This window comes from Pistacia vera, unplaced genomic scaffold, assembly GCF_008641045.1.
Source record: "Pistacia vera cultivar Batoury unplaced genomic scaffold, PisVer_v2 Contig811, whole genome shotgun sequence".
Taxonomy (NCBI): domain Eukaryota; kingdom Viridiplantae; phylum Streptophyta; class Magnoliopsida; order Sapindales; family Anacardiaceae; genus Pistacia; species Pistacia vera.
The window spans coordinates 103,579-125,907 of NW_022196681.1; the positions used below are offsets into that span (position 1 = coordinate 103,579).

The 22,329-nt window shown below is 33.8% G+C and overlaps 4 protein-coding genes across 4 annotated transcripts; 3 read left to right on the top strand and 1 right to left on the bottom strand.

Moving 5' to 3' along the window:
• Nucleotides 1-599: 599 nt before the first annotated feature.
• On the bottom strand, nt 600-1,457 carry LOC116117470 (protein MOTHER of FT and TFL1-like). Its single transcript, XM_031403493.1, has 2 exons — nt 1,325-1,457; nt 600-820 (listed from the first exon to the last, which is right to left on the bottom strand). Exons 1-2 carry the CDS (start codon nt 1,455-1,457, stop codon nt 600-602), a joined length of 354 nt encoding a protein of 117 aa, XP_031259353.1.
• An 11,892-nt stretch (nt 1,458-13,349) lies between these two features.
• Nucleotides 13,350-13,887, top strand: LOC116117471 (myb-related protein 308-like). Its single transcript, XM_031403494.1, has 2 exons — nt 13,350-13,444; nt 13,620-13,887. Exons 1-2 carry the CDS (start codon nt 13,350-13,352, stop codon nt 13,885-13,887), a joined length of 363 nt encoding a protein of 120 aa, XP_031259354.1.
• A 4,090-nt stretch (nt 13,888-17,977) lies between these two features.
• On the top strand, nt 17,978-19,276 carry LOC116117486 (transcription factor MYB3-like). The gene is made up of 3 exons (XM_031403510.1): nt 17,978-18,223; nt 18,551-18,680; nt 18,796-19,276. The coding sequence occupies exons 1-3, from the start codon at nt 18,094-18,096 to the stop codon at nt 19,112-19,114; spliced, it is 579 nt and encodes a 192-aa protein (XP_031259370.1). The 5' UTR covers nt 17,978-18,093; the 3' UTR covers nt 19,115-19,276.
• Nucleotides 19,277-20,236: 960 nt separating this feature from the next.
• Nucleotides 20,237-21,535, top strand: LOC116117485 (transcription factor MYB3-like). Its single transcript, XM_031403509.1, has 3 exons — nt 20,237-20,482; nt 20,810-20,939; nt 21,055-21,535. Exons 1-3 carry the CDS (start codon nt 20,353-20,355, stop codon nt 21,371-21,373), a joined length of 579 nt encoding a protein of 192 aa, XP_031259369.1. The 5' UTR covers nt 20,237-20,352; the 3' UTR covers nt 21,374-21,535.
• Nucleotides 21,536-22,329: the final 794 nt, after the last annotated feature.

Sequence of the window (22,329 nt, forward strand, 5' to 3'; positions counted from 1 at the left end):
GTTACACGGGCCAGGTAACATTACCCGATCTGGATCATGTGTTTATCCTAGGCCCGCCTCTTGTCATCAACAAGTGGGATGGGATGTTACCGATGTATATTATATTTTATCAATACTCTCTCTCTCTCTCTCTCTCTATATATATATATATATATATATATATATATATATAACCTGCGCTCTGATTCTTGTAAACTATAGATGCTCAGATAAGAAATTGAATATAAAACTATATATTGATACGTCGAATATAAAGCCATATATCTGATATGTCTAGTATCACCAAGTACTAGTTAGAAAATTTCTTTGGATTCAGAGTCATTTAAAGCAAGAAATTTAATTAGAAAGAAGATTTCAAGATGAAACAAAGACACATAACGATGGATTTTGTATTGAAAAGACACAGAAACTGCAGCTTACATGAACTTTGCAAAGGCAACAAACGGCTTTAACATTAACTAGACACATTACGACTTGCACTAATAATAAAAACTAATTAAAACGACAACACTTGGAAGCCACTAGGCCACACCACAACTCTCTGGCTGCCTCCATCGCTGACTCTAACTTGTCTTCTTGTACTGCTTCTCCATGCATGCTCAACGCCTACGGCTTGCTGGCTCCTTCTGAGAGTTAAAGTAAATAGTAGCCACAGGGAGACCAAGATCCAAATGCCTTGCAAAAAGCCGAGTGTTGAAGTTTGCACGAGACGCTGGCTGCTCCACCGCCCCTAATGGAGCCTTCTGCTGAAACAGCACCATGATGAAGCGATGAATGCCAACTGGAGGACGTGGACCCACGTATGGCAGAATCTCTTTCCCTGCAACATTCATTCAACCCACTTCATTAAAACTACGTACAGTAGCTAAATCAAAATTCTAAAAGTATCAGTTAATAGTTTGGAATCAAAGGCTGCAGTCTGAATGATGGACAAGTGGAGAGATATGAGATAGACATGTGGTTTCAAGAACACTAATCAACTAAGGAGATGATACAGATGGAGTCACAAGTGGGCAGGCTATCATCGACATGGGTGATACCTGTTGCTTCCAGAATCAAACACGTGCCAACATGCCATGGTTTTGCATACAAAATTAAAAGTAAAACCCACCCAAGAAGAAAACACATCCGTTACATTAATTAATAATGGGGAAATCGAATGAAAGAGAAGAAAGTGTGTTTGTATATGCACAAAGAATTGCAAAGAAAAGCTTTTATCATGTACACAGGTACGTAAAATAAAATTTTGCATTTGAGAAAACAGAAAACAAGAATAGGGTTAATGAGCTAAACATTTTGTTTCTCCATGAACATGAAAGCATACTTGTACCACGTGCCCAAGGGAACAGAGAATTAATAGTTGTATTGTATCGATCATTTGGGAAATGTTGCGGCGATGGACAAATGTTAGAGTAGTATTTGGTGTTGGCGTAATTCAAGAAAACATGTATGCTCATGATCATCCTGATGTGATGTGATGTAACCCTAAAGAATTTCTCAAAAAATTATCACATTCATGCTCCATTTTGCCGCGTACTATGTAGAGTGGACACTGAGAACAGTTCTAAAGGCTTTATCAGTGTCAAAATCAATGTCCAGCTATAACGGGCTCTTATTTTAACTACATGAACTTCGAAAAAGATATCTTGAAATCTTATTTAACACATGTATGCATGCAGCCAGCAAAATCGAAAGAAATATTGAATCATATCTACTCTTTATTAATAATGAAGGGCAAGATTGATTAAGTGTAAAAGTTCATTCCAGGCATTAATATATAAGATTCAATTCGCTCAAAAACATATAAAATTCTTGTCTGCCTTCATCTTACCGATTCGTGCACAAAATATTTGCAAAGTAAAGATGATTTCATTTCATGTCGCTTAGTTATCGGACCTTCCATTTGCCACTCTTTCGTTGGCCAGATACCCATGAAGCTAGATATGCTTCCTTCATCTAAAATCAGTGGATATATATAAGACAAATTACTTGTATAGCTATCAGAAAACCCAATCAAAGATTCCTTTGGACTGGAAGATTCAGTGCATAATAAAATTTTCTCGACGAATTAGACTATGTATCAGAGTGTCTTCATATATATGGATAAGGTTGCTGACTATATATATATATATATAATATAATATATATATTAATATATGTATATTGCATCCTCCACAATGAAGTTCAGTGACAACCAAACATTCAACAGCAAATTTTGCAAGATTTTATGGAAGCTATCAGATTGTTGATAGGATATGATTTCAATTGATTCGACATTTCAAAAAACTCGAGTTCTCAAGCAGATAATTACGTCTTGCTAATGCAACTCGACACGTTGCGAAAGGGACTTCTAAATGTCAAATATCATGTTTCCATCTACCATTCAAGTTGAATGGGGGAGACTTCATGCATGAATTTAGTTTTAGGTAAATCTGCCATCCTATCCAGTTTCTTTACTTTTTGAAAAGGTTGGCGGATTGCATATTGTACACCCAATAAATGTTGTTTTTAAAACCCAGTTTCTATCTACAACTGTCATTGAGAAGCCATTTTTGTATATTAAACTGTACTTGGAGACTGTTCTTATGGTGCATTTAAGAACACTCTTTCTAAAATACAGAATTTTACAAAGAAATAAATCAATCGAATGTGAAATATACCGTTTTCTTCAGTTTATAAGGAGAAAGGTACTATTCATGAACGTTATCAGAAAATGAAGTTCCAGTATTTCGTATCCGAATCATTTCATATATTCGGACTTGAAGCACTGTTTAATCTAAAATTATGATTGGAGACCTCAATGGTAATCAGTAAAAAACCTCGCTTAAATCTCTGATAATGTCTAGGTATTTTATAAGATTGTCACCATTGTTCCTCAATGGTAGAGTCCCACCATGCACGGAAACTATCATTGAGTTTTCCAGTTGCATCAAACTTTTCGCGGGACAATAATTATAACTAAAAAGGATAAAAAGAGGGAAAAAGACAGATTAAAGATTCGGATAAGCAACATTATTATTTGAGGTCGACCCAGTGCAATTGCCTGCGTGTGAATACTCTTTTTATTTCTTAATTCTGTAAGCTTTTACTTAACAATTCTCTGTATTGCTCCACCTTAATCCCAATATTTTGGTATAAAAACAAGAAAGAAACCATTCACTAAATCTAAACTTCACAATCTTTACCCATCAAAGATTTGAACCTCAAATCCTGTGAGAACAAACTGACGTACTATATCCCAAAATTCAGTAATTTTCCTCGTTAAAAGTAAAATTATTGAAGCAATAAACCAAATTCATAATGTAGACAATGATCACTACCTAGATGGGAGCCTCTGTGAATTGGGTTCCATTAGAGATTGAATTTATGCAACTTTTACAGAGTTTGGTTTCCGTATCTGACGATCAATTTATTATTGTCCTAATATAAAATGATATGGGTTATATATTCTCGTTACCCTAAAAGCAGTCATCTAAATATAATTATATAGTTGAAAGCAAAAAAACCACCATTCCAAGTCAACTGTGGGGCATTAAGCTACAGGGAAAGCAGATAGGGTAAACTTTATTTGTCATCTCTCTCTCTACCGGATAGTTCATTATTCATTCATTTCTCTCCATTTCTTCTAATTCTTCTTCTTCTTCTCTCTCTCTCTCTCCTCTCTTTTTTTACATACAGTCTCACACTTGCAGCTAGGCCTACAATTCTTTCCCAAAACTACAATGAGAAAACCTTGTGTGATAACAAGACATGAATAGGGCTTGGTCCAAAGAAGAGACCGAAAGCTCATTGACTACGTCACTAAAATGGTGAAGGTATGGCGCTCACTTCCACAAGCTGCAGGTACATATATATTATATTATATATATCTCTATATATAATCAAAGGAAAGAAAAAGGAAAGAAAATGAAAAAGACAGTAATTTTAGTTGATTGTTTGTTTTAGTCATTATCATCTTTTTTCTTTTCCAAACACTTTGGAATGAGAAAATTCAGTAAAAGGAAGAAAAGAAAAAGACTTTGTGGATGCAATGAAATATTGAAATAGATATTAACATAAATTTTCATAACCTTTATCTGATCATGAAGTAGTATTGAAAAGCAAAAATTGACAGAGATTTGGTCAATAATATTTTCTGTAAATTGGTTAATTAATTAGGTTTGCTTCGTTGTGGGAAAAGTTGTCGATTAAGATGGATAAATTATCTAAGGCCAGACCTCAAAAGAGGAAACTTGGTGAGATAAGAGGATCTCATCATCAAGCTCCATGCTCTCCTGGGAAATAGGTGAATTATTTTTAATTTGTCACCTTAATTAACTTGTTAATTATAATACTTCCTTAAAATTAAGAACAAATGCATCAAAAAGATTTAATTTACAATTAAGATGATGCACTGCAGGTGGTCTCTTATAGCTGGAAGATTGCCGGGGAGGACAGACAATGAGGTCAAAATTATTGGAACTCTCATCTAAGAAGAAGCTAGTGAGCATGGGAATCAATCCAGTAATCATCGAATTACAGCGTTTCTATTCTGCGCCCACACAGTCAAATCGATTCATCAACAAGATGCTTTAACTTCTCAAGAACCTGATCTGAGCCTTAAACTTGCTGCCTCTAATCCCTTGGAAGAGATGAGCAAAACTTAGTTATAGTACAGATGCAAAGAGGACATCGCTGTCAATCCTCCACACTTCTTCTCTTCAAATGATTTGACGCAGAATTTAACCAAGAACTAATGACGTATAAGGATTTGTTTTTGATATGAAAAGTGTTGTAATTAGCACATGAGATCTACACTCGTTGGTATTTATAAAACGAGTTGTCTTTGTAGTGTGCAATATATATTTTGGGTAAACTCAGTACTTGCCTCTCTTCGTGACTCGAATACAAGATCCTGGGTATAGCTAATCCCAGTTACTGAAAGACTTGCACACCCGATCACAAAGGAGAGGTTTAGTGTGCAATATCAATACATGTCATATTATTTACCTTTTATATATGTTTATAATAAAATGTAATGTATTATGATCTATTTTAATCGTCTTGTACCCAATGAAATCTTTTAGGTGCGTCTGATATATCAAATATGTATCATATTGTACAACTTTTATGCCCATTTATAAAATGGACATGTAATAAATATGCATTCTATTTTTAACTGTTTTGTACATGTTTTGGTCCTTTTTATTCATTGTGATCATAAATAGTAGATTATTTTCTTCTTTCTTAGTGTATATGTGGTGAGATCCACTTGATAGTTGTATTCATGATGATGCATAACACTAGTCCTATACAGGACTGGTGGATTTTGACTAACTAAATGAGAAATTACAAAGATGTAGAGTTTTAAATCTAAGTAAATTACCAAAGACAAAATAATGTTATAATTGTACACCTAGTTTTTATCTTCATGTAAAGATTTAACTCTTCACCTAAATGGAGAGCCATTCTGTAATTTTAAAGAATGTACATTTTTTATCGAATTATCTTCCATATATTGATATAATTTGAGGTGAGTCTGACTTCTTACCCAATAGGCATTGTTGAATGGAATTACCCCCTCTTATATCCAATAGGTTTGGTGTGCCTAGTCAATGTAGACTCCAACACTCCCCGCACCGGTCAAGCCCATATGTTGGATCATGTCTGTTGATAGAGGTAGTTGTTGGCTCTAACTCTCATTCGTTGGTCAAGCGTTCAGTTCAACTAACCTGAGCTCTGATACCATGATAAATTTGAGATGAATCTGACTCCTCACCCAATAAAGCTTTGTTAATGAGAGGATTACCTCATTTTATAACCCAATAGTTTGAGCTTACCTATTCGATGTGCACCTCTACAATGACCACCAAAATCTAGTTTATTTAGTTGTGCCCCTAATCCAAGCGTGTCTCTCTCATATTTCATTTACAATGTTGTTCAACTTATTTATCTCTCAAGCATGAAGTCCGATATAAGATTGGGAATATTGCACGTCTAATGTTAAACATACAAAGTAAGTAGTATAGGCATTCAATGGTAGTGGTAAAGCTTACATATTTGTGCATTCTATAAAAGAAAAAAAAAAAAAAACAGAAAATCTGAATGTTTATATACCTTTTATGTATAATGCATTAGTTGTTTGTGATCTTGTGCATGAGACCGATCATTTGAGCTAATATAAACCTAAGCAACATGCACTTCATCATCCTTTCATATGCAATATGTCATCTTGTTGCAGAAATTTGAGCAAAATGTTCACACACAGATAGTCAAAATACGAGCAGTAGGTCGAAAGATTCGAAGATTAGGGCATAGAATCTAACTCACTCTAGTTATATTAAAAGAAATAATAAATATTGTAACCTAATACGGTAATAATATTTTTATATCGTTAATGTAGTGAATTTCGACTATAGGATAAAGAGTTAGGATGCTAATTTTGTCGGTTATATATTATACAATTTTAAATAATAATGTCATTTCAATCCAAGCTCCCCTCTATTTTAATGTCCATGCGCTGACTATCGTGACAAAGAAGCAATAGTTAATGTAGGCTGGCAGTGATAATGCATGGTAGCTCAAAGAGACACTAATGGTAGCTTTTTCTCTGGCAAAAACTTATATTTTAGTATTATCAGTTCGCTGCATATTTACAGTACTGAAGAAAAGGCTGCACCAATATTGTTAGAACTTTACATATAGATAACTACACAGATGAACATAGCAGCTTAAAATGAGTTATAACTATGGAAGCATCTCGAGTTCGTCAGAGATGACAGAACCTTGGATCGTTGAATACTTCATAAATGATAATTGCAGATATGGTATGGCTATCTGTTTCGCCTTTACTCTGAACAAAAACTGAAAAAGCGTGATATATATTGGCCTTGACGCAGAAAGTAATTCGCTTAATTTCTACAAATTGATCAGTTAAATCAAGGAGAAACATATATATATATATATATATATTATATAGCGGCTTAATTACAGGTTTAATTTGTGGCTAGGTCCTATACTGTTTCTAGTTGGCTCAGTTGTGAGAATATAAGGTATTTTTTACTGGGGGATCGAAATGCAAGATTCAAACCTTTGCCAACTCGGGATTTGGCATTAGTTCTTGGAGGATAAAGAACCAAGAGAACAGGGTTAGGTCAGCAACCAAATGTTCAACAAGTTGATGCAAAATAAGAATAACTTGCGCAGGAATTTGATTTGTGTTGGTAGCAGTAGTTGCATGTGACCAATCCGTAGCAGAAACAAAACACATTTCTATCTATATATCTACCATTCATTTAGTCATGAAAACTGCTTTTAACGTATTTAGTAGGTGAATTATGCTTTCATGTGCTGACTTTTCTATCTTAATTCTCTCAAATCCTTCTGATTTCATTTACTGCTTGTTCAATTACTTGTATAAAAAACATATAAAAAGCAGAAATATTTATATATATTTATTGATGTGTAAAGGAGACCTTATTAGTTTAGTTAAAACTTAAGTTCGTTTTAGTCAGTGGTTGGTCCAGTTATCAGCATTAATTATGTGGTCCAAGTGAGCAGAATCTATTGATAGATTTTGTCTCAGTTCTGAGATCTCCTTCGATATCAGTTATATACTGAATTGGCCAGACCGGCCCGAACCCAGGGGCTCCAGTTACACGGGCCAGGTGCAAAAAAGAGGCTGGCTTCTCTTCTTTTCGTCTCTATTCTATATTCATTTATTTTAAAAACATGCTTAAAGAAATTTGGGCCACGACAGCATAAGCAGATTCTGGCCATCTGGGCCACGACAGCATCCTTCAGAAGGTTGGTTCTTTTAATTGTTGATTTAAGAATTCCACGATTTCCGAAACCATTTCCCCGCTCAGTGCTAAATAAAGAAGGCTCTCACACCAACAAAAGTAGCAAAGTTGCCTCCCTGGTCTAATTTCCAGAGGTACATAGCTACTTCCTTGTGACCATTCCTTAAAGCCTCATGCAATGCTGTGCTTTGGACATTATTTTTCATTCTCAACAACTCAAGAATCCCTTTCTCCCCCAGCTAAATTTCCTCAAATGATTTAAACTTGACGTGCCAATTGAATGAACTTTAGATGAGCAAATTTCTTCTGTTGGACTAGAACTTTTAAACAAAATTAACTGGCCCTTGCGCAACATGAAGAGGTGTATCGCCTTTCAAGTTCTTTTCACTTTTCAGGTAAAGATATCCACTGCGATGGAGTGCCTCAAAAACGAACGTTTTGTGTCCTAGTTTTGCTGCTAGATGAATCACATTGTTCCCCCTATGTGTCAGTGTGTGAATAATCAACATCTGTAATGCTATTTAGAGTTTCAATTTTTCCCTCTATTAGCATACTGGAGTCCATATTTTCTTCCAACAGCCTCAAAGTTTATCTTTACTGATTACAGATTGCTTAAAAACTCAAACACTCTCATTATAATTCCCACCACTATATTCAATACACTCACATAGAGTAGAAACTACGTGGATTGCTCTTGGAGCCGTCCGGTCAGCATCACAATTAAGTTTACTAGGTCTATTTTCCTCAAATATGGGGGCCTAAGTGTGTTTTCTCTAAACTATTGGTTTGCATTTTTTAACTCAAAGGGTGATTAAGAATTTTCTGACATTAATGGATAAAACTATAAGCAACTTTCCTATTGTAATATGCAATATGAATAATTAAGTATCTTCGCCAACCTGTGGTCTACTGCAACACATTTTATCAGGTCAGCCTCAAGTTTATATATATATGAGATGAAACACTTTGACTACGGGAGACTTTCCTTCTCCTTCTTCAAACTCAGTGGCCACCACCACCCTGGTATTCTTCCCAACCAAAAAAGAAGAAAATCTGAGATACAACGGGAGAGAAACTCAAAGCAGTTTTTGTGAAGCTAGAACCACCAAACTTCGAAGTGGTTGGAGAAGAACCGGAGAGATAACTTGGAGAACCATAGGGTATGTGATGGAATAGAATGCTGTGGTTATGGCTTGATCACAGCCTCATTACATCCTATGATTATCCTTGACTCCAGCCTTGATTCTTGGCATAATCATTCCAAATCAATCATTCATTATTTTTGTAATTGCTTTCATTATATTCCATTCTTATACTTACATTTTAGTATAAATTAAAGCAAAGTACAAACAATATACAATAACAAAAGAACAAAATCTTTCTGTCAACTCTTTATTTCTCTTTTGTTTCTTGCCTACTCAAGTTCAACATGGTTCAGAGCGATCTTCATAAACACGATTCTGCTCAGCTAACATCTTTTTTTTGTCCCTGGATTGCAAACATATACTCTGTTAGTTTTCCCTCATTTTTTTTTTTTTTTCCTTATATCCTATTTCATCAAACAGATGGCAAACATCCCACCAATCGCAATCCCATCGCTACCCTTGACAACACTACCATTAAACAAACCCCAACAGATCAAACCGGTCCAACCCCAATCCAACGGCCCAACCCAACAACTCAAACCGTCTTAATTCCAACACACAACTGGCCCAACCCTTCAAATCAATCCAACCCTTTACGTTTTCAAGTTATGATCTGAATCAAAATCCCTACCAAACCATCCGTTCAATTTCCAGATTCTACCAACCAACAACCGCTGCCCTAACCAGGTGACGCCTTGTATGCATTGGCCTCCGATGGACCAAAAATCGCTCTTGTCAAACAACCCTTAAAAAGATCTGACAATTATGTTGTTTGGGTTCATGATTTTCGATGAGCTCTCATCAAAAGATAAAGAAGGATTCATTAATGGCTCGATTTCTCCACACAATTGAATCACATCTACACCGTTACGAAAAGGGATGTAATATTTTGGTAAGATCTTGATTAGAAATTGTTTAACATCCGAAGTGGCTACCGGTTTGCCTCCGACAAAATAGCGGCTGAGATGTGGACCACACATCAAAGAGATGTATGGTAAGCTTGATTGGGCAAAAGTTTAACACGAAAATAGCACCTGCTTACGCGAGCTAGCCTAGGCTCGTAAGTCCACGAGCCGAGCCCCCCTATGATCGAACTCAACTCGATTTATAAACCGAGTTCGAGCCGACAACTCGACAAGTGTCGAGTCGAGCTTCAAACGAGTTAAGCCGCGTCTGACAGTCATACTTGTATAACTTGTGCATATGTATTTGTAATAATTTTTGAGTAAAGAAATCCATATTAACCTCTTAAAACTCTAGTTGAGATATATTATTTATGGGCAATTGCTATAACCTTGTCATGAAAATATCACATAACTTAGGGGGTGTTTGTCTGAGCTTATGAAAATTAGCTTATAAGCAACAAGTACTTAATAGTTATTTTAGCTTATAACATTTGAAATTTTAAGCATTACGTGTTGGTTAAATTACTTATAAGTGACTGATAAGTTGTTACAGTTTTGGTAAAATGTGGCTTATAATAGTACATTTTATTATAAATACTAAAAAATGTACTATATACACAAGATATATTATGGAATTTAAAATTAAATAAGGATAATATAGTAATATACTTGGTCAAACTAACTTATAAGTAGAGTGCTTATAAGCAAAAAAAAAAAAAAAAAAAGTACCTCCCCCCCCCAACTTATTTTTTTTTACTTATAAGCTAAAAAAAGCTATAAACACATGTCAGCTTAATTTAGAGCTAATAAGCTAGTTTGACCAGCTTATAAGTTTAGACAAACACCCTCTATAATACAACTTAAATGTATTCTTGTTTGGTTCCATTTCTACCCATTTTCCAATCCATCCCAAAATATGTTTTGGTACATTATTTGAGAATATTACTATATTTTTTAATTACTTTTAACTACTTAATTTATTATTTCATAAATACCCCCAGAAAAAAAGTTTAAAATTAAGAAACACCCCCACTGACCCATACTTGCCAGATTCTGACAACTACCGTCGTGGTAGCCAAGATTTGCCATAACGGCCTAAACCACCCCAAACTGACCGGTAATCACCAGATCTGATCGTCACTGATGGACTTTTGCGATCGTCGACTGACACATTTGCCAAAAAAAGCCATATTGACGCCATACCCGTCAGATCGCCTGGTATTTATCGTTACACCAATTTTCGCCGATTTCGACGGTGGTGGCCCGAATTTGACATTACGGTGGTGGGGGTGTTTTCGTTATTTTATAAAATTTTATATATTTGGGTGTTTATTAAATTAGCAAACCTAGGAGGTTTTTTTATAAATTTTTAAATTTATCTCGTATACTCTCCTATTCAACTACCCATATATTCTCAAATCTATCTAATTATAAACAACGGACCCCTTATTTTTTATTTTTAAAAATTCCTGGAGTCCATCAATATAGGCATCTAATTTTTTTGAAGCGGAGAATTCTCTAAACTCATTAGACTTGTAATGGTTTTTGTGTAGGCCTAAAAAGCTTTGAGCTTTATAATATTTTTAGACTTGCACATTTCTGGATCTGTTCTTAGGTGTATACCCAAAGCTGGACTGGAATAGATGTTGAGCAATCATTAAAGATGTTTCATGACCAAGTGTTATTGTCTGGCATGGCATCTGGGACTGGGAGTAGAGAGAGTCTATTTGGACTAATCTAACCCTATTTGGACTAATATGACCGAGGTCCAAATATTTAAATAATCAATTCTAAATCCAATTACAATTGGGCTTACTATTAAGGGGGCGTTGCCCCCACCACCACTCGACTATTGGCAAACGGACCCTAGTGCATTAGTGTACCAATAATTTCGTACAGCCATGTAAAGTATGAACGATATAAAACATTTTAGAGGGTGTTTACTGTTAGTTTCCTACTTTTCCAAAAATTTATTTGTAAAAACAGTTTTTTTTTTAATTAATAATACTTACTGGTGTCCGATATTTTAGAAACATAAACCCTATTTTACTAAATTATGTTAATTTATTTTTTGTAATCCCAAATTAGTCTCTAATCAACTCTTAACACTAGTGTTTAGTGTATTTATGTTTTGAAATGCCTAAACACCTCAGAATTAATAACAAATTATTCAGTCTAAAGTTGACCATTCAAAAGGAAATCTTACGTTTATTTTTTTTTTATAGATTTAGTACGTAAATTTTATCCCTTTTTGTTCAATTTCATCCATCCACACCTTATATATTAGTCCGTGGATAAATATTAAGGGTAATTCTACATGTACTGAGAACTTTACAGGTTTTTTGTATAAAGTAATGTGGCAGGAGATGAAAGGAAGAGTGAATACATCTCCTCCCACTCACTTTGTATACACAAAATAAAATGTAATTTTAAAGTTAAAAGTTTAGATAGTAAATCGCTATGAACATTCAAAGTTTTTCCAAAATACAAGCATGTAAAAAGAAAAGAAAAAAGCCTTTAAACTTTCTTAACATTCTTTTTAAGAGTATGGACTTTTGTACAGCCAATTGCACAAGTGCCTGCTGCAATCGCCTTATTATAGCACAACAACGAGTTGTGTTCAAAGTTTCGTAACCGCTTTTTTGAATCGAATTAGTTTTTTCGGTTAGGGAAAATTCTCGAACCGAAACCAAACCGATTTTTCGATTAACCTGTTTTTTCCTTTTTTTTTTTTATAAAACTTATTTTTTTTTTTTTCCTAATTAAATTGTAAATATAAATAATACATATCTAAATAAAAATTAAACATTCATATATATCCATTGACCACTACTAACAATACATTAAAACTATATTATTATTTTATTTAATATTATAATATATAATAATATTATTTATTTGTTATTAATATATAATTTTATTTTTATTTATATTAATATAATATATTTTAAAACCAGTTCAAAAACCAGTTTCGGTTAACCCATTTATTTTTTCCCGAACCGGCAACCGAACCAGAAATTCGTTTTTAAAATTTTTTGAACGACTAAACCAACCATTTTTTCGGTTAATCGGTTTTTCAGTTCGGTTCGATTTTTTGCATTTTTTGGAACACCCCTACACACACCTACAGATAATCCTGTCCAAATGCTAATCCCATTGAAATAGGTCTAGTCCACTTACCAAATATTTTCTTAAAAGAAATATTATTTTGAAGTCAAAAGTATTTAATTTTTTGTTTACATAATTGAAAAATTGTCCGTTTGGTTTATTAGTTTCATACCCTATTCCCAATCCTATTCTCAAAATATCTATTTGTTTAATTATCCGAAATACTATTATTTTTATTATTACTTTTAGACCGCTTAGTTTATTAATTAATTAAACACCCCAAAAAAAGTTTAAAAATTAATAAAACACCCTCATCCACCCATATTTGCCAGATTCCGCAACCACACGCTGGGTGCCAAAATCTACACAACGGCATACAAATGATTGGAATTGGTCGGTAATTCGTCGATATGGCCTTTTTCGCCAGATCCACTTTGGATCCGACATGTCTGCCTCCTAACCTAGATTCCGACCAATTCAGCGGTGATGGCTGGAATCTGGTACGGTGGGTGGGTGGGGGGTGTTTTTTCATTTTATAAAAATTTTATATATTGGTTGATTAGTTAAATTAGCAACAGAGGAGTTTTTTTGTTATTTTTTAATTTGACCTCTAATATCACCCTATTCAACTACCCAATACTATTTATAAAATCCGAGTAATAATGTGTAAAATTTTGCAGGTGGTCACTGATAGCTGGAAGATTACCGGGAAGAACTGATAATGAAGTGAAGAATTATTGGAACACTCATCTGAAAAGGAAACTAATGCAAATGGGAATTGATCCCAAAACTCATCGTATAAGACACACTACTGGTCCTGCCATATCCTTGCTTTCAGATAACCAAAAATGTAACTCTGCAACCGAAGAAGATAACAATCCAGTCTTGGATTCTATGAGTGGTCCTGAGAGTTATGCAGTTAGCGGTTTGCCTGATCTTAATTTGTAATAAGGATAGATAATCCCAGTGTAAAAATGAAATTAATTGCATTTCCCTTCTATTAGTGTGAGGGAAAATCAATTACTCATTTCATTTGATCAAAATATAGGAAACAATGTTCGGTTGTTAGAAACATTAATAGCTAACGATAAGTTTTGATTCATTCCATCTCATTCCACGTTGCTAATGAGTTCAATATGAGATATCAATGTCTACATAACATCTAAAGTAGGTACTGTCATATTATATAAGGATCCATTTTGAAGAACAATATGTGATTAATTTGGGTTCAATACTGTTGATGCTTGATTTTGACACCGACTTCGCACCTATAAAATGCTAAAAAGTCATATGTGAGTATATTATAGTAAGTGGGTGAGGTACTGTAATGACAATAGCATGCAAATACATAAAATAAAGGTGATGAAAGAGTTTTTATAGTGGTTCAGATGCTTAAAAGTAACTTCTACATCCGTTGTGGTTGTTTATATAAGTGTTCTCTTCTTATCGTTACACAATTTTGCAAGAGGTCGTGATTTGCAATATGAGATTAATTACAAGTGTTTATGTTCTAAGAGAATTTTAAGTCAATATTTTTTTATTATTAGTGTGTTTCCTATTTGTTTTGTGTAATTTGTGTGTGTCTAACCTCTATTTTATGAGAAGGAGCAACCTATTTATAACCGTTTTGCTCAACGGTATACAAGCAAGTAGAGTTCTCTCTCTCTCTACAGATTGATCGAGTGTTTGTTCTTGAGAAAGAAATTTAGAGTAGTATTAGGGTTCATTCTTGATCTTAATCGAAATCTCTGTAATTGGTGTTGAGTGATTAGGGATAATCATTCAGGGAGGGTTTGTAATATCTCAGTTGCTAGGGATTCCAGGATTAGTCTCTCTAGGGTGTTGATTACAGGATTAAGAGCGATTAAGGGTTTCTCGGGTTTGATTCATCTAATCTGTGTAATCTGTATACACTCTGATTTGTTATAGTGCAGTGAGCTTTCTCTATTTCAGGAGCTCAACGTGGAAGTAGTCTTTCCGGTTCTTGGAAAGGCGAACCATAGTAAAACCTTTCTTGTGTGATTCTTGCAATTTTTGTGTTAAATCAGGTGTAGATTAGGGTGCAACTCATAACAATAATGATTACTTTTTGCAAGTGGTCTAATGTCGTGAAGATTCTTCCTGCCTTTCCATTCGTTGAGAACTCTCATGTACATCCTTAAATTAAATGGGGTTTGGATTGGTGTGTGAACCAAATTCACTCAGGCACAAATCCTTGAGGCAGTTTAGGTCTTGACATCTATATTCCTTTTGCCTTTGGATATGTGTCAAGTTCTGGATGGTGGATAGGTTTGTTGAACCCTAGTTGGTGGAGATGACGTCAGCATATGTTGGCCTTTATTTTTAGGCATAACAAATACATTCCCCAATATAGCCAACAATAACTCACTTAGAAGTAAAGTGGAAACATTAATTAATATTTTTTACCCACCTTAAAGCATTTTCAAAAAACTCTTTATATGACCCAAACTCTTTATTATAAAGAGTTTATCCATAAAAACAAAAGTCCAACAGACTCTTTATTCTTTAAATATAAATTAAAGAGTGAGTTTGACTCTCTACATCTAGAGAGTCAAACTTCACTTTCTATCTCAATTTTATTTAATAAATTATAAGTTTTTATGCATTTTATTATTAATTCTCTTTCCTATTAAGTCTCTCTTCTATTTATTAAGTCTAATTTAAAGAGTTAATTGGATTTGAATAAAAAATTTGTTCTTTATATTTAAAAATTAATGGAGATGCTCTTCATTTATATAAAAGATACTCTTTAAAATAAAGAGCACCATTGAAGATAATCTTATTAAGCGGGGTTTAGAGAATTACAATCTTTATGAATAGTCTTTATCCGCCACATTTAATGGTGTTTAGATTTGCCTTTTACCCACCTCAAATTATAGGTTTAGAGCGTATCTTACCGACTTGAACCTTTAACTCATCTGAAAAAATGATGTTAAGGATCCAGATCCGCTTCAGGAGACACCTTCTATGTGGGAAGGGGATATTAAAAAATATGTTAAAAGTAAACCTTCATTCACACTGGTAGTTTATATGTAAGATAAATCCGATTTAATGATGGTTTAGATATGCTAATTATTCCACTGTCAGAAATCAATATCTACTCTTTATTAATAAATGAAGGGCAAGCTTGGATTAAGTGTAAAAGGTCATTCCAGGCATTAATATATAAGATTTCAATTTCGCTCAAAAACATATAAAATTCTTGTCTGCCTTCATCTTACCGATTCAGTGCACAAAAATATTTGCAAAGTAAAGATGAATTTCATTTCATGTCGCTTAGTTATCGGACCTTCCATTTGTCACTCTTTCATTGGCCAGATACACATGAAGCTAGATATGCTTCCTTCATCTACAAATCAGTGGATATATATAAGACAAATTACTGTGTATTAGCTATCAGAAAACCCAATCAAAGATTCCTTATGGACTGGAAGATTCAGTTGCATAATAAAATTTTCTCGACGAATTAGACTATGTATCAGAGTGTCTTCATATATATGGATAAGGTTGCTGACTATATATATATACACATATGCATCCTCCACACATGGAAGTTCAGTGACAACCAAACATTCAACAGCAAATTTTGCAACATTTTATGGAAGCTATCAGATTGTTGGATAGGAGTTATTTCAATTGATTCGACATTTACAAAAACTCAACAGTTCTCAAGCAGATAATTACGTCGTGCCAATTGCAACTCGACACGTTGCGAAAGGGACTTACTAAAATGTCAAATATCATGTTTCCATCTACCATTCAAGTTGAATGGGGGAGACTTCATGCATGAATTTAGTTTTAGGTAAATCTGCCATCCTATCCAAGTTTCTTTACTTTTTGAAAAGGTTGGCGGATATGTATATGTACACCCAATAAATGTTGTTTTTAAAACCCAGTTTCTATCTACAACTGTCATTGAGAAGCCAGATTTTTGTATATTAAACTGTACTTGGAGACTGTTCTTATGGTGCATTTAAGAACACTCTTTCTAAAAATACAGAAATTTTACAAAGAAATAAATCAATCAGATGTGAAATTTACCGTTTTCTTCAGTTTATAAGGAGAAAGGTAAGCTATTCATGAACGTTATCAGAAAATGAAGTTACAGTATTTCGTATCCGAATCATTTCATATATATCGGACTTGAAGACATGTTTAAACTTAAAATTATGATTGGAGAACTCAATGGTAAATCAGTAAAAGAAACCTCGCTTAAATCTCTGATAATTGTCTAGGTATTTTATAAGATTAGTCACCATTGTTCCTCAATGGTAGAGTCCACCATGCACGGAAACTATCATTGAGTTTTCCAGTGTCGCATCAAACTTTTCGCAGGTTATAACTCAAAAAGGATAAAAAGAGGGAAGCAAAAGACAGATTAAAGATTCGGATAAGCAACATTATTATTTGAGGTCGACCCAGTGCAATTTGCCTGCAGTGTGAATACTCTTTTTATTATCTTAATTCTGTAAGCTTTTACTTAACAAATTCTCTGTCATTGCTCCACCTTAATCCCAATATTTTGGTATAAAAACAAGAAAGAAACCATTCACTAAAAGTCTAAAACTTCACAATCTTTACCCATCGAAAGATTTGAACCTCAAATCCTGTGAGAACAAACTGACGTACTATATCCCAAAAATTCAGTAATTTTCCTCGTTAAAAGTAAAATTATTGAAGCAAATTAAACCAAATTCATAATGTAGACAATGATCAGTTACCTAGATGGGATCCTCTTGTGAATTGGGTTCCATTAGAGATTGAATTTATGCAACTTTTATAGAGTTTGGTTTCCGTATCTGACGATCAATTTATTATTGTCCAATAATATAAAATGATATGGGTTATATAATTTCTCGTTACCCTAAAAGCAGTCATCTAAACATAATTATATAGTTGAAAGCAAGAAAAAACCACCATTCCAAGTCAACTGTGGGGCATTAAGCTACAAGGAAAGCAGATAGGGTAAACTTTATTTGTCATCTCTCTCTCTACCTGGTTAGTTCATTCATTCATTTTCTCTTCATTTCTTCTAATTCTTCTTCTTCTTCTCTCTCTCTCTCTCTCTCTCTCTTTTTCTTACATACAGTCTCACACTTGCAGCTAGGCCTACAATTCTTTCCCAAAACTACAATGAGAAAACCTTGCTGTGATAAACAAGACATGAATAAAGGGGCTTGGTCCAAAGAAGAAGACCGAAAGCTCATTGACTACGTCACTAAGAATGGTGAAGGTAAATGGCGCTCACTTCCACAAGCTGCAGGTACATATATATTATATTATATATATCTCTATATATAATCAAAGGAAAGAAAAAGAGAAAGAAAATGAAAAAGACAGTAATTTTAGTTGGAATGTTTGTTTTAGTCATTGTTATCATCTTTTTTCTTTTCCAAACACTTTGGAATGAGAAAATTCAGTAAAAGGAAGAAAAAGAAAAGACTTTGTTGGATGCAATGAAATAATTGAAATACATATTAACATAAACTTTCATAAACTTTTTATCTGATCATGAAAGTAGTATTGAGAAAGCAAAAGATTGACAGAGATTTGGTCAATAATATTTTCTGTAAATTGGTTAATTAATTAGGTTTGCTTCGTTGTGGGAAAAGTTGTCGATTAAGATGGATAAATTATCTAAGGCCAGACCTCAAAAGAGGAAACTTTGGTGAAGATGAAGAGGATCTCATCGTCAAGCTCCATGCTCTCTTGGGAAATAGGTGAATTATTTTTAATTTGTCACCTTAATTAACTTGTTAATTATAATACTTCCTTAAAATTAAGAACAAATGCATCAAAAAGATTTAATTTACAAATTAAGATGATGCACTGCAGGTGGTCCCTTATAGCTGGAAGATTGCCGGGGAGGACAGACAATGAGGTCAAAAATTATTGGAACTCTCATCTGAGAAGAAAGCTAGTGAGCATGGGAATCAATCCAGATAATCATCGAATTAACAGCGTTTCTATTCTGCGCCCACAATCAGTCAAATCGATTCATCAACAAGATGCTTTAACTTCTCAAGAACCAGATCTGAGCCTTAAACTTGCTGCCTCTAATCCCTTGGAAGAGATGAAGCAAAACTTAGTTTATAGTACCGATGCAAAAGAGGACATCGCTGTCAAATCCTCCACACTTCTTCTCTTCAAATGATTTGACGCAGAATTTAACCAAGAACTAATGACGTATAAGGATTTGTATTTTGATATAAGAAAAGTGTTGTAATTAGCACATGAGATCTACACTCGTTGGTATTTATAAAACGAGTTGTCTTTGTAGTGTGCAATATATATTTTTGGGTAAACTCAGTACTTGCCTCTCTTCGTGACTCGAATACAAGATCCGTGGGTATAGCTAATCCCAGTTACTGAAAGACTTGCCACCCGATCACAAGAGGAGAGGTTTAGTGTGCAATATGTCATAATACATGTCATATTATTTACCTTTTATATATGTTTATAATATAAATGTAAATGTATTATGATCTATTTTAATCGTCTTGTACCCAATGAAATCTTTTAGGTGCGTCTGATATATCAAAATATGTATCATATTGTACAACTTTTATGCCCATTTATAAAAGTGGACATGTAATATGCATTCTATTTTTAACTGTTTTGTAAATTTTTTTTTTTTCTTTTTCATTCAATTGATGATCATAAATAGTAGATTATATTTCTTCTTTCTTAGTGTATATGTGGTGAGATCCACTTGATAGTTGTATTCATAATGATGCAAACACTAGTCCTATACAGGACTGGTGGATTTTGACTAACTAAAATGAGAAATTACAAAGATGTAGATGTTTAAATCTAAGTAAATTAACCAAAGACAATATAATGTTATTATTGTACACCCTATGTTTTTATCTTCATGTAAAGATTTAACTCTTCACCTAAATGGAGAGCCATTCTGTAATTTTAAAAGAATGTACATTTTTTATCGAATTATCTTCCATATATGATTTATATAATTTGAGGTGAGTTTGACTTTTTACCCAATAAGGCTTTGTTGAATTTGATGATTACCCCCTCTTATAATCTAATAGGTTTGAGTGTGCCTAGTCAATGTGAGACTCCAACACTCCCCGTCACGGTCAAGCCCATATGTTGGATCATGTCTGTTGATTGAGGTAGTTGTTGGCTCTAACTCTTCATTCGTTGGTCAAGCTNCACCATTCCAAGTCAACTGTGGGGCATTAAGCTACAAGGAAAGCAGATAGGGTAAACTTTATTTGTCATCTCTCTCTCTACCTGGTTAGTTCATTCATTCATTTTCTCTTCATTTCTTCTAATTCTTCTTCTTCTTCTCTCTCTCTCTCTCTCTCTCTCTTTTTCTTACATACAGTCTCACACTTGCAGCTAGGCCTACAATTCTTTCCCAAAACTACAATGAGAAAACCTTGCTGTGATAAACAAGACATGAATAAAGGGGCTTGGTCCAAAGAAGAAGACCGAAAGCTCATTGACTACGTCACTAAGCATGGTGAAGGTAAATGGCGCTCACTTCCACAAGCTGCAGGTACATATATATTATATTATATATATCTCTATATATAATCAAAGGAAAGAAAAAGAGAAAGAAAATGAAAAAGACAGTAATTTTAGTTGGAATGTTTGTTTTAGTCATTTTTATCATCTTTTTTCTTTTCCAAACACTTTGGAATGAGAAAATTCAGTAAAAGGAAGAAAAAGAAAAGACTTTGTTGGATGCAATGAAATAATTGAAATACATATTAACATAAACTTTCATAAACTTTTTATCTGATCATGAAAGTAGTATTGAGAAAGCAAAAGATTGACAGAGATTTGGTCAATAATATTTTCTGTAAATTGGTTAATTAATTAGGTTTGCTTCGTTGTGGGAAAAGTTGTCGATTAAGATGGATAAATTATCTAAGGCCAGACCTCAAAAGAGGAAACTTTGGTGAAGATGAAGAGGATCTCATCGTCAAGCTCCATGCTCTCTTGGGAAATAGGTGAATTATTTTTAATTTGTCACCTTAATTAACTTGTTAATTATAATACTTCCTTAAAATTAAGAACAAATGCATCAAAAAGATTTAATTTACAAATTAAGATGATGCACTGCAGGTGGTCCCTTATAGCTGGAAGATTGCCGGGGAGGACAGACAATGAGGTCAAAAATTATTGGAACTCTCATCTGAGAAGAAAGCTAGTGAGCATGGGAATCAATCCAGATAATCATCGAATTAACAGCGTTTCTATTCTGCGCCCACAATCAGTCAAATCGATTCATCAACAAGATGCTTTAACTTCTCAAGAACCAGATCTGAGCCTTAAACTTGCTGCCTCTAATCCCTTGGAAGAGATGAAGCAAAACTTAGTTTATAGTACCGATGCAAAAGAGGACATCGCTGTCAAATCCTCCACACTTCTTCTCTTCAAATGATTTGACGCAGAATTTAACCAAGAACTAATGACGTATAAGGATTTGTATTTTGATATAAGAAAAGTGTTGTAATTAGCACATGAGATCTACACTCGTTGGTATTTATAAAACGAGTTGTCTTTGTAGTGTGCAATATATATTTTTGGGTAAACTCAGTACTTGCCTCTCTTCGTGACTCGAATACAAGATCCGTGGGTATAGCTAATCCCAGTTACTGAAAGACTTGCCACCCGATCACAAGAGGAGAGGTTTAGTGTGCAATATGTCATAATACATGTCATATTATTTACCTTTTATATATGTTTATAATATAAATGTAAATGTATTATGATCTATTTTAATCGTCTTGTACCCAATGAAATCTTTTAGGTGCGTCTGATATATCAAAATATGTATCATATTGTACAACTTTTATGCCCATTTATAAAAGTGGACATGTAATATGCATTCTATTTTTAACTGTTTTGTAAATTTTTTTTTTTTCTTTTTCATTCAATTGATGATCATAAATAGTAGATTATATTTCTTCTTTCTTAGTGTATATGTGGTGAGATCCACTTGATAGTTGTATTCATAATGATGCAAACACTAGTCCTATACAGGACTGGTGGATTTTGACTAACTAAAATGAGAAATTACAAAGATGTAGATGTTTAAATCTAAGTAAATTAACCAAAGACAATATAATGTTATTATTGTACACCCTATGTTTTTATCTTCATGTAAAGATTTAACTCTTCACCTAAATGGAGAGCCATTCTGTAATTTTAAAAGAATGTACATTTTTTATCGAATTATCTTCCATATATGATTTATATAATTTGAGGTGAGTTTGACTTTTTACCCAATAAGGCTTTGTTGAATTAGATGATTACCCCCTCTTATAATCTAATAGGTTTGAGTGTGCCTAGTCAATGTGAGACTCCAACACTCCCCGTCACGGTCAAGCCCATATG

Coding starts and splice junctions, on each gene's coding strand:
- LOC116117470 (XM_031403493.1), bottom strand. CDS start 1,457: ATGAGCATACATGTTTTCTTGAATTACGCCAACACCAAATACTACTCT. Junction 821..1,324: donor CCCTTGGGCACGTGGTACAA/GTATGCTTTCAT, acceptor TGAATGTTGCAG/GGAAAGAGATTCTGCCATAC.
- LOC116117471 (XM_031403494.1), top strand. CDS start 13,350: ATGGCCTTTTTCGCCAGATCCACTTTGGATCCGACATGTCTGCCTCCT. Junction 13,445..13,619: donor GATGGCTGGAATCTGGTACG/GTGGGTGGGTGG, acceptor AAAATTTTGCAG/GTGGTCACTGATAGCTGGAA.
- LOC116117486 (XM_031403510.1), top strand. CDS start 18,094: ATGAGAAAACCTTGCTGTGATAAACAAGACATGAATAAAGGGGCTTGG. Junction 18,224..18,550: donor CTCACTTCCACAAGCTGCAG/GTACATATATAT, acceptor TTAATTAATTAG/GTTTGCTTCGTTGTGGGAAA. Junction 18,681..18,795: donor CATGCTCTCTTGGGAAATAG/GTGAATTATTTT, acceptor GATGCACTGCAG/GTGGTCCCTTATAGCTGGAA.
- LOC116117485 (XM_031403509.1), top strand. CDS start 20,353: ATGAGAAAACCTTGCTGTGATAAACAAGACATGAATAAAGGGGCTTGG. Junction 20,483..20,809: donor CTCACTTCCACAAGCTGCAG/GTACATATATAT, acceptor TTAATTAATTAG/GTTTGCTTCGTTGTGGGAAA. Junction 20,940..21,054: donor CATGCTCTCTTGGGAAATAG/GTGAATTATTTT, acceptor GATGCACTGCAG/GTGGTCCCTTATAGCTGGAA.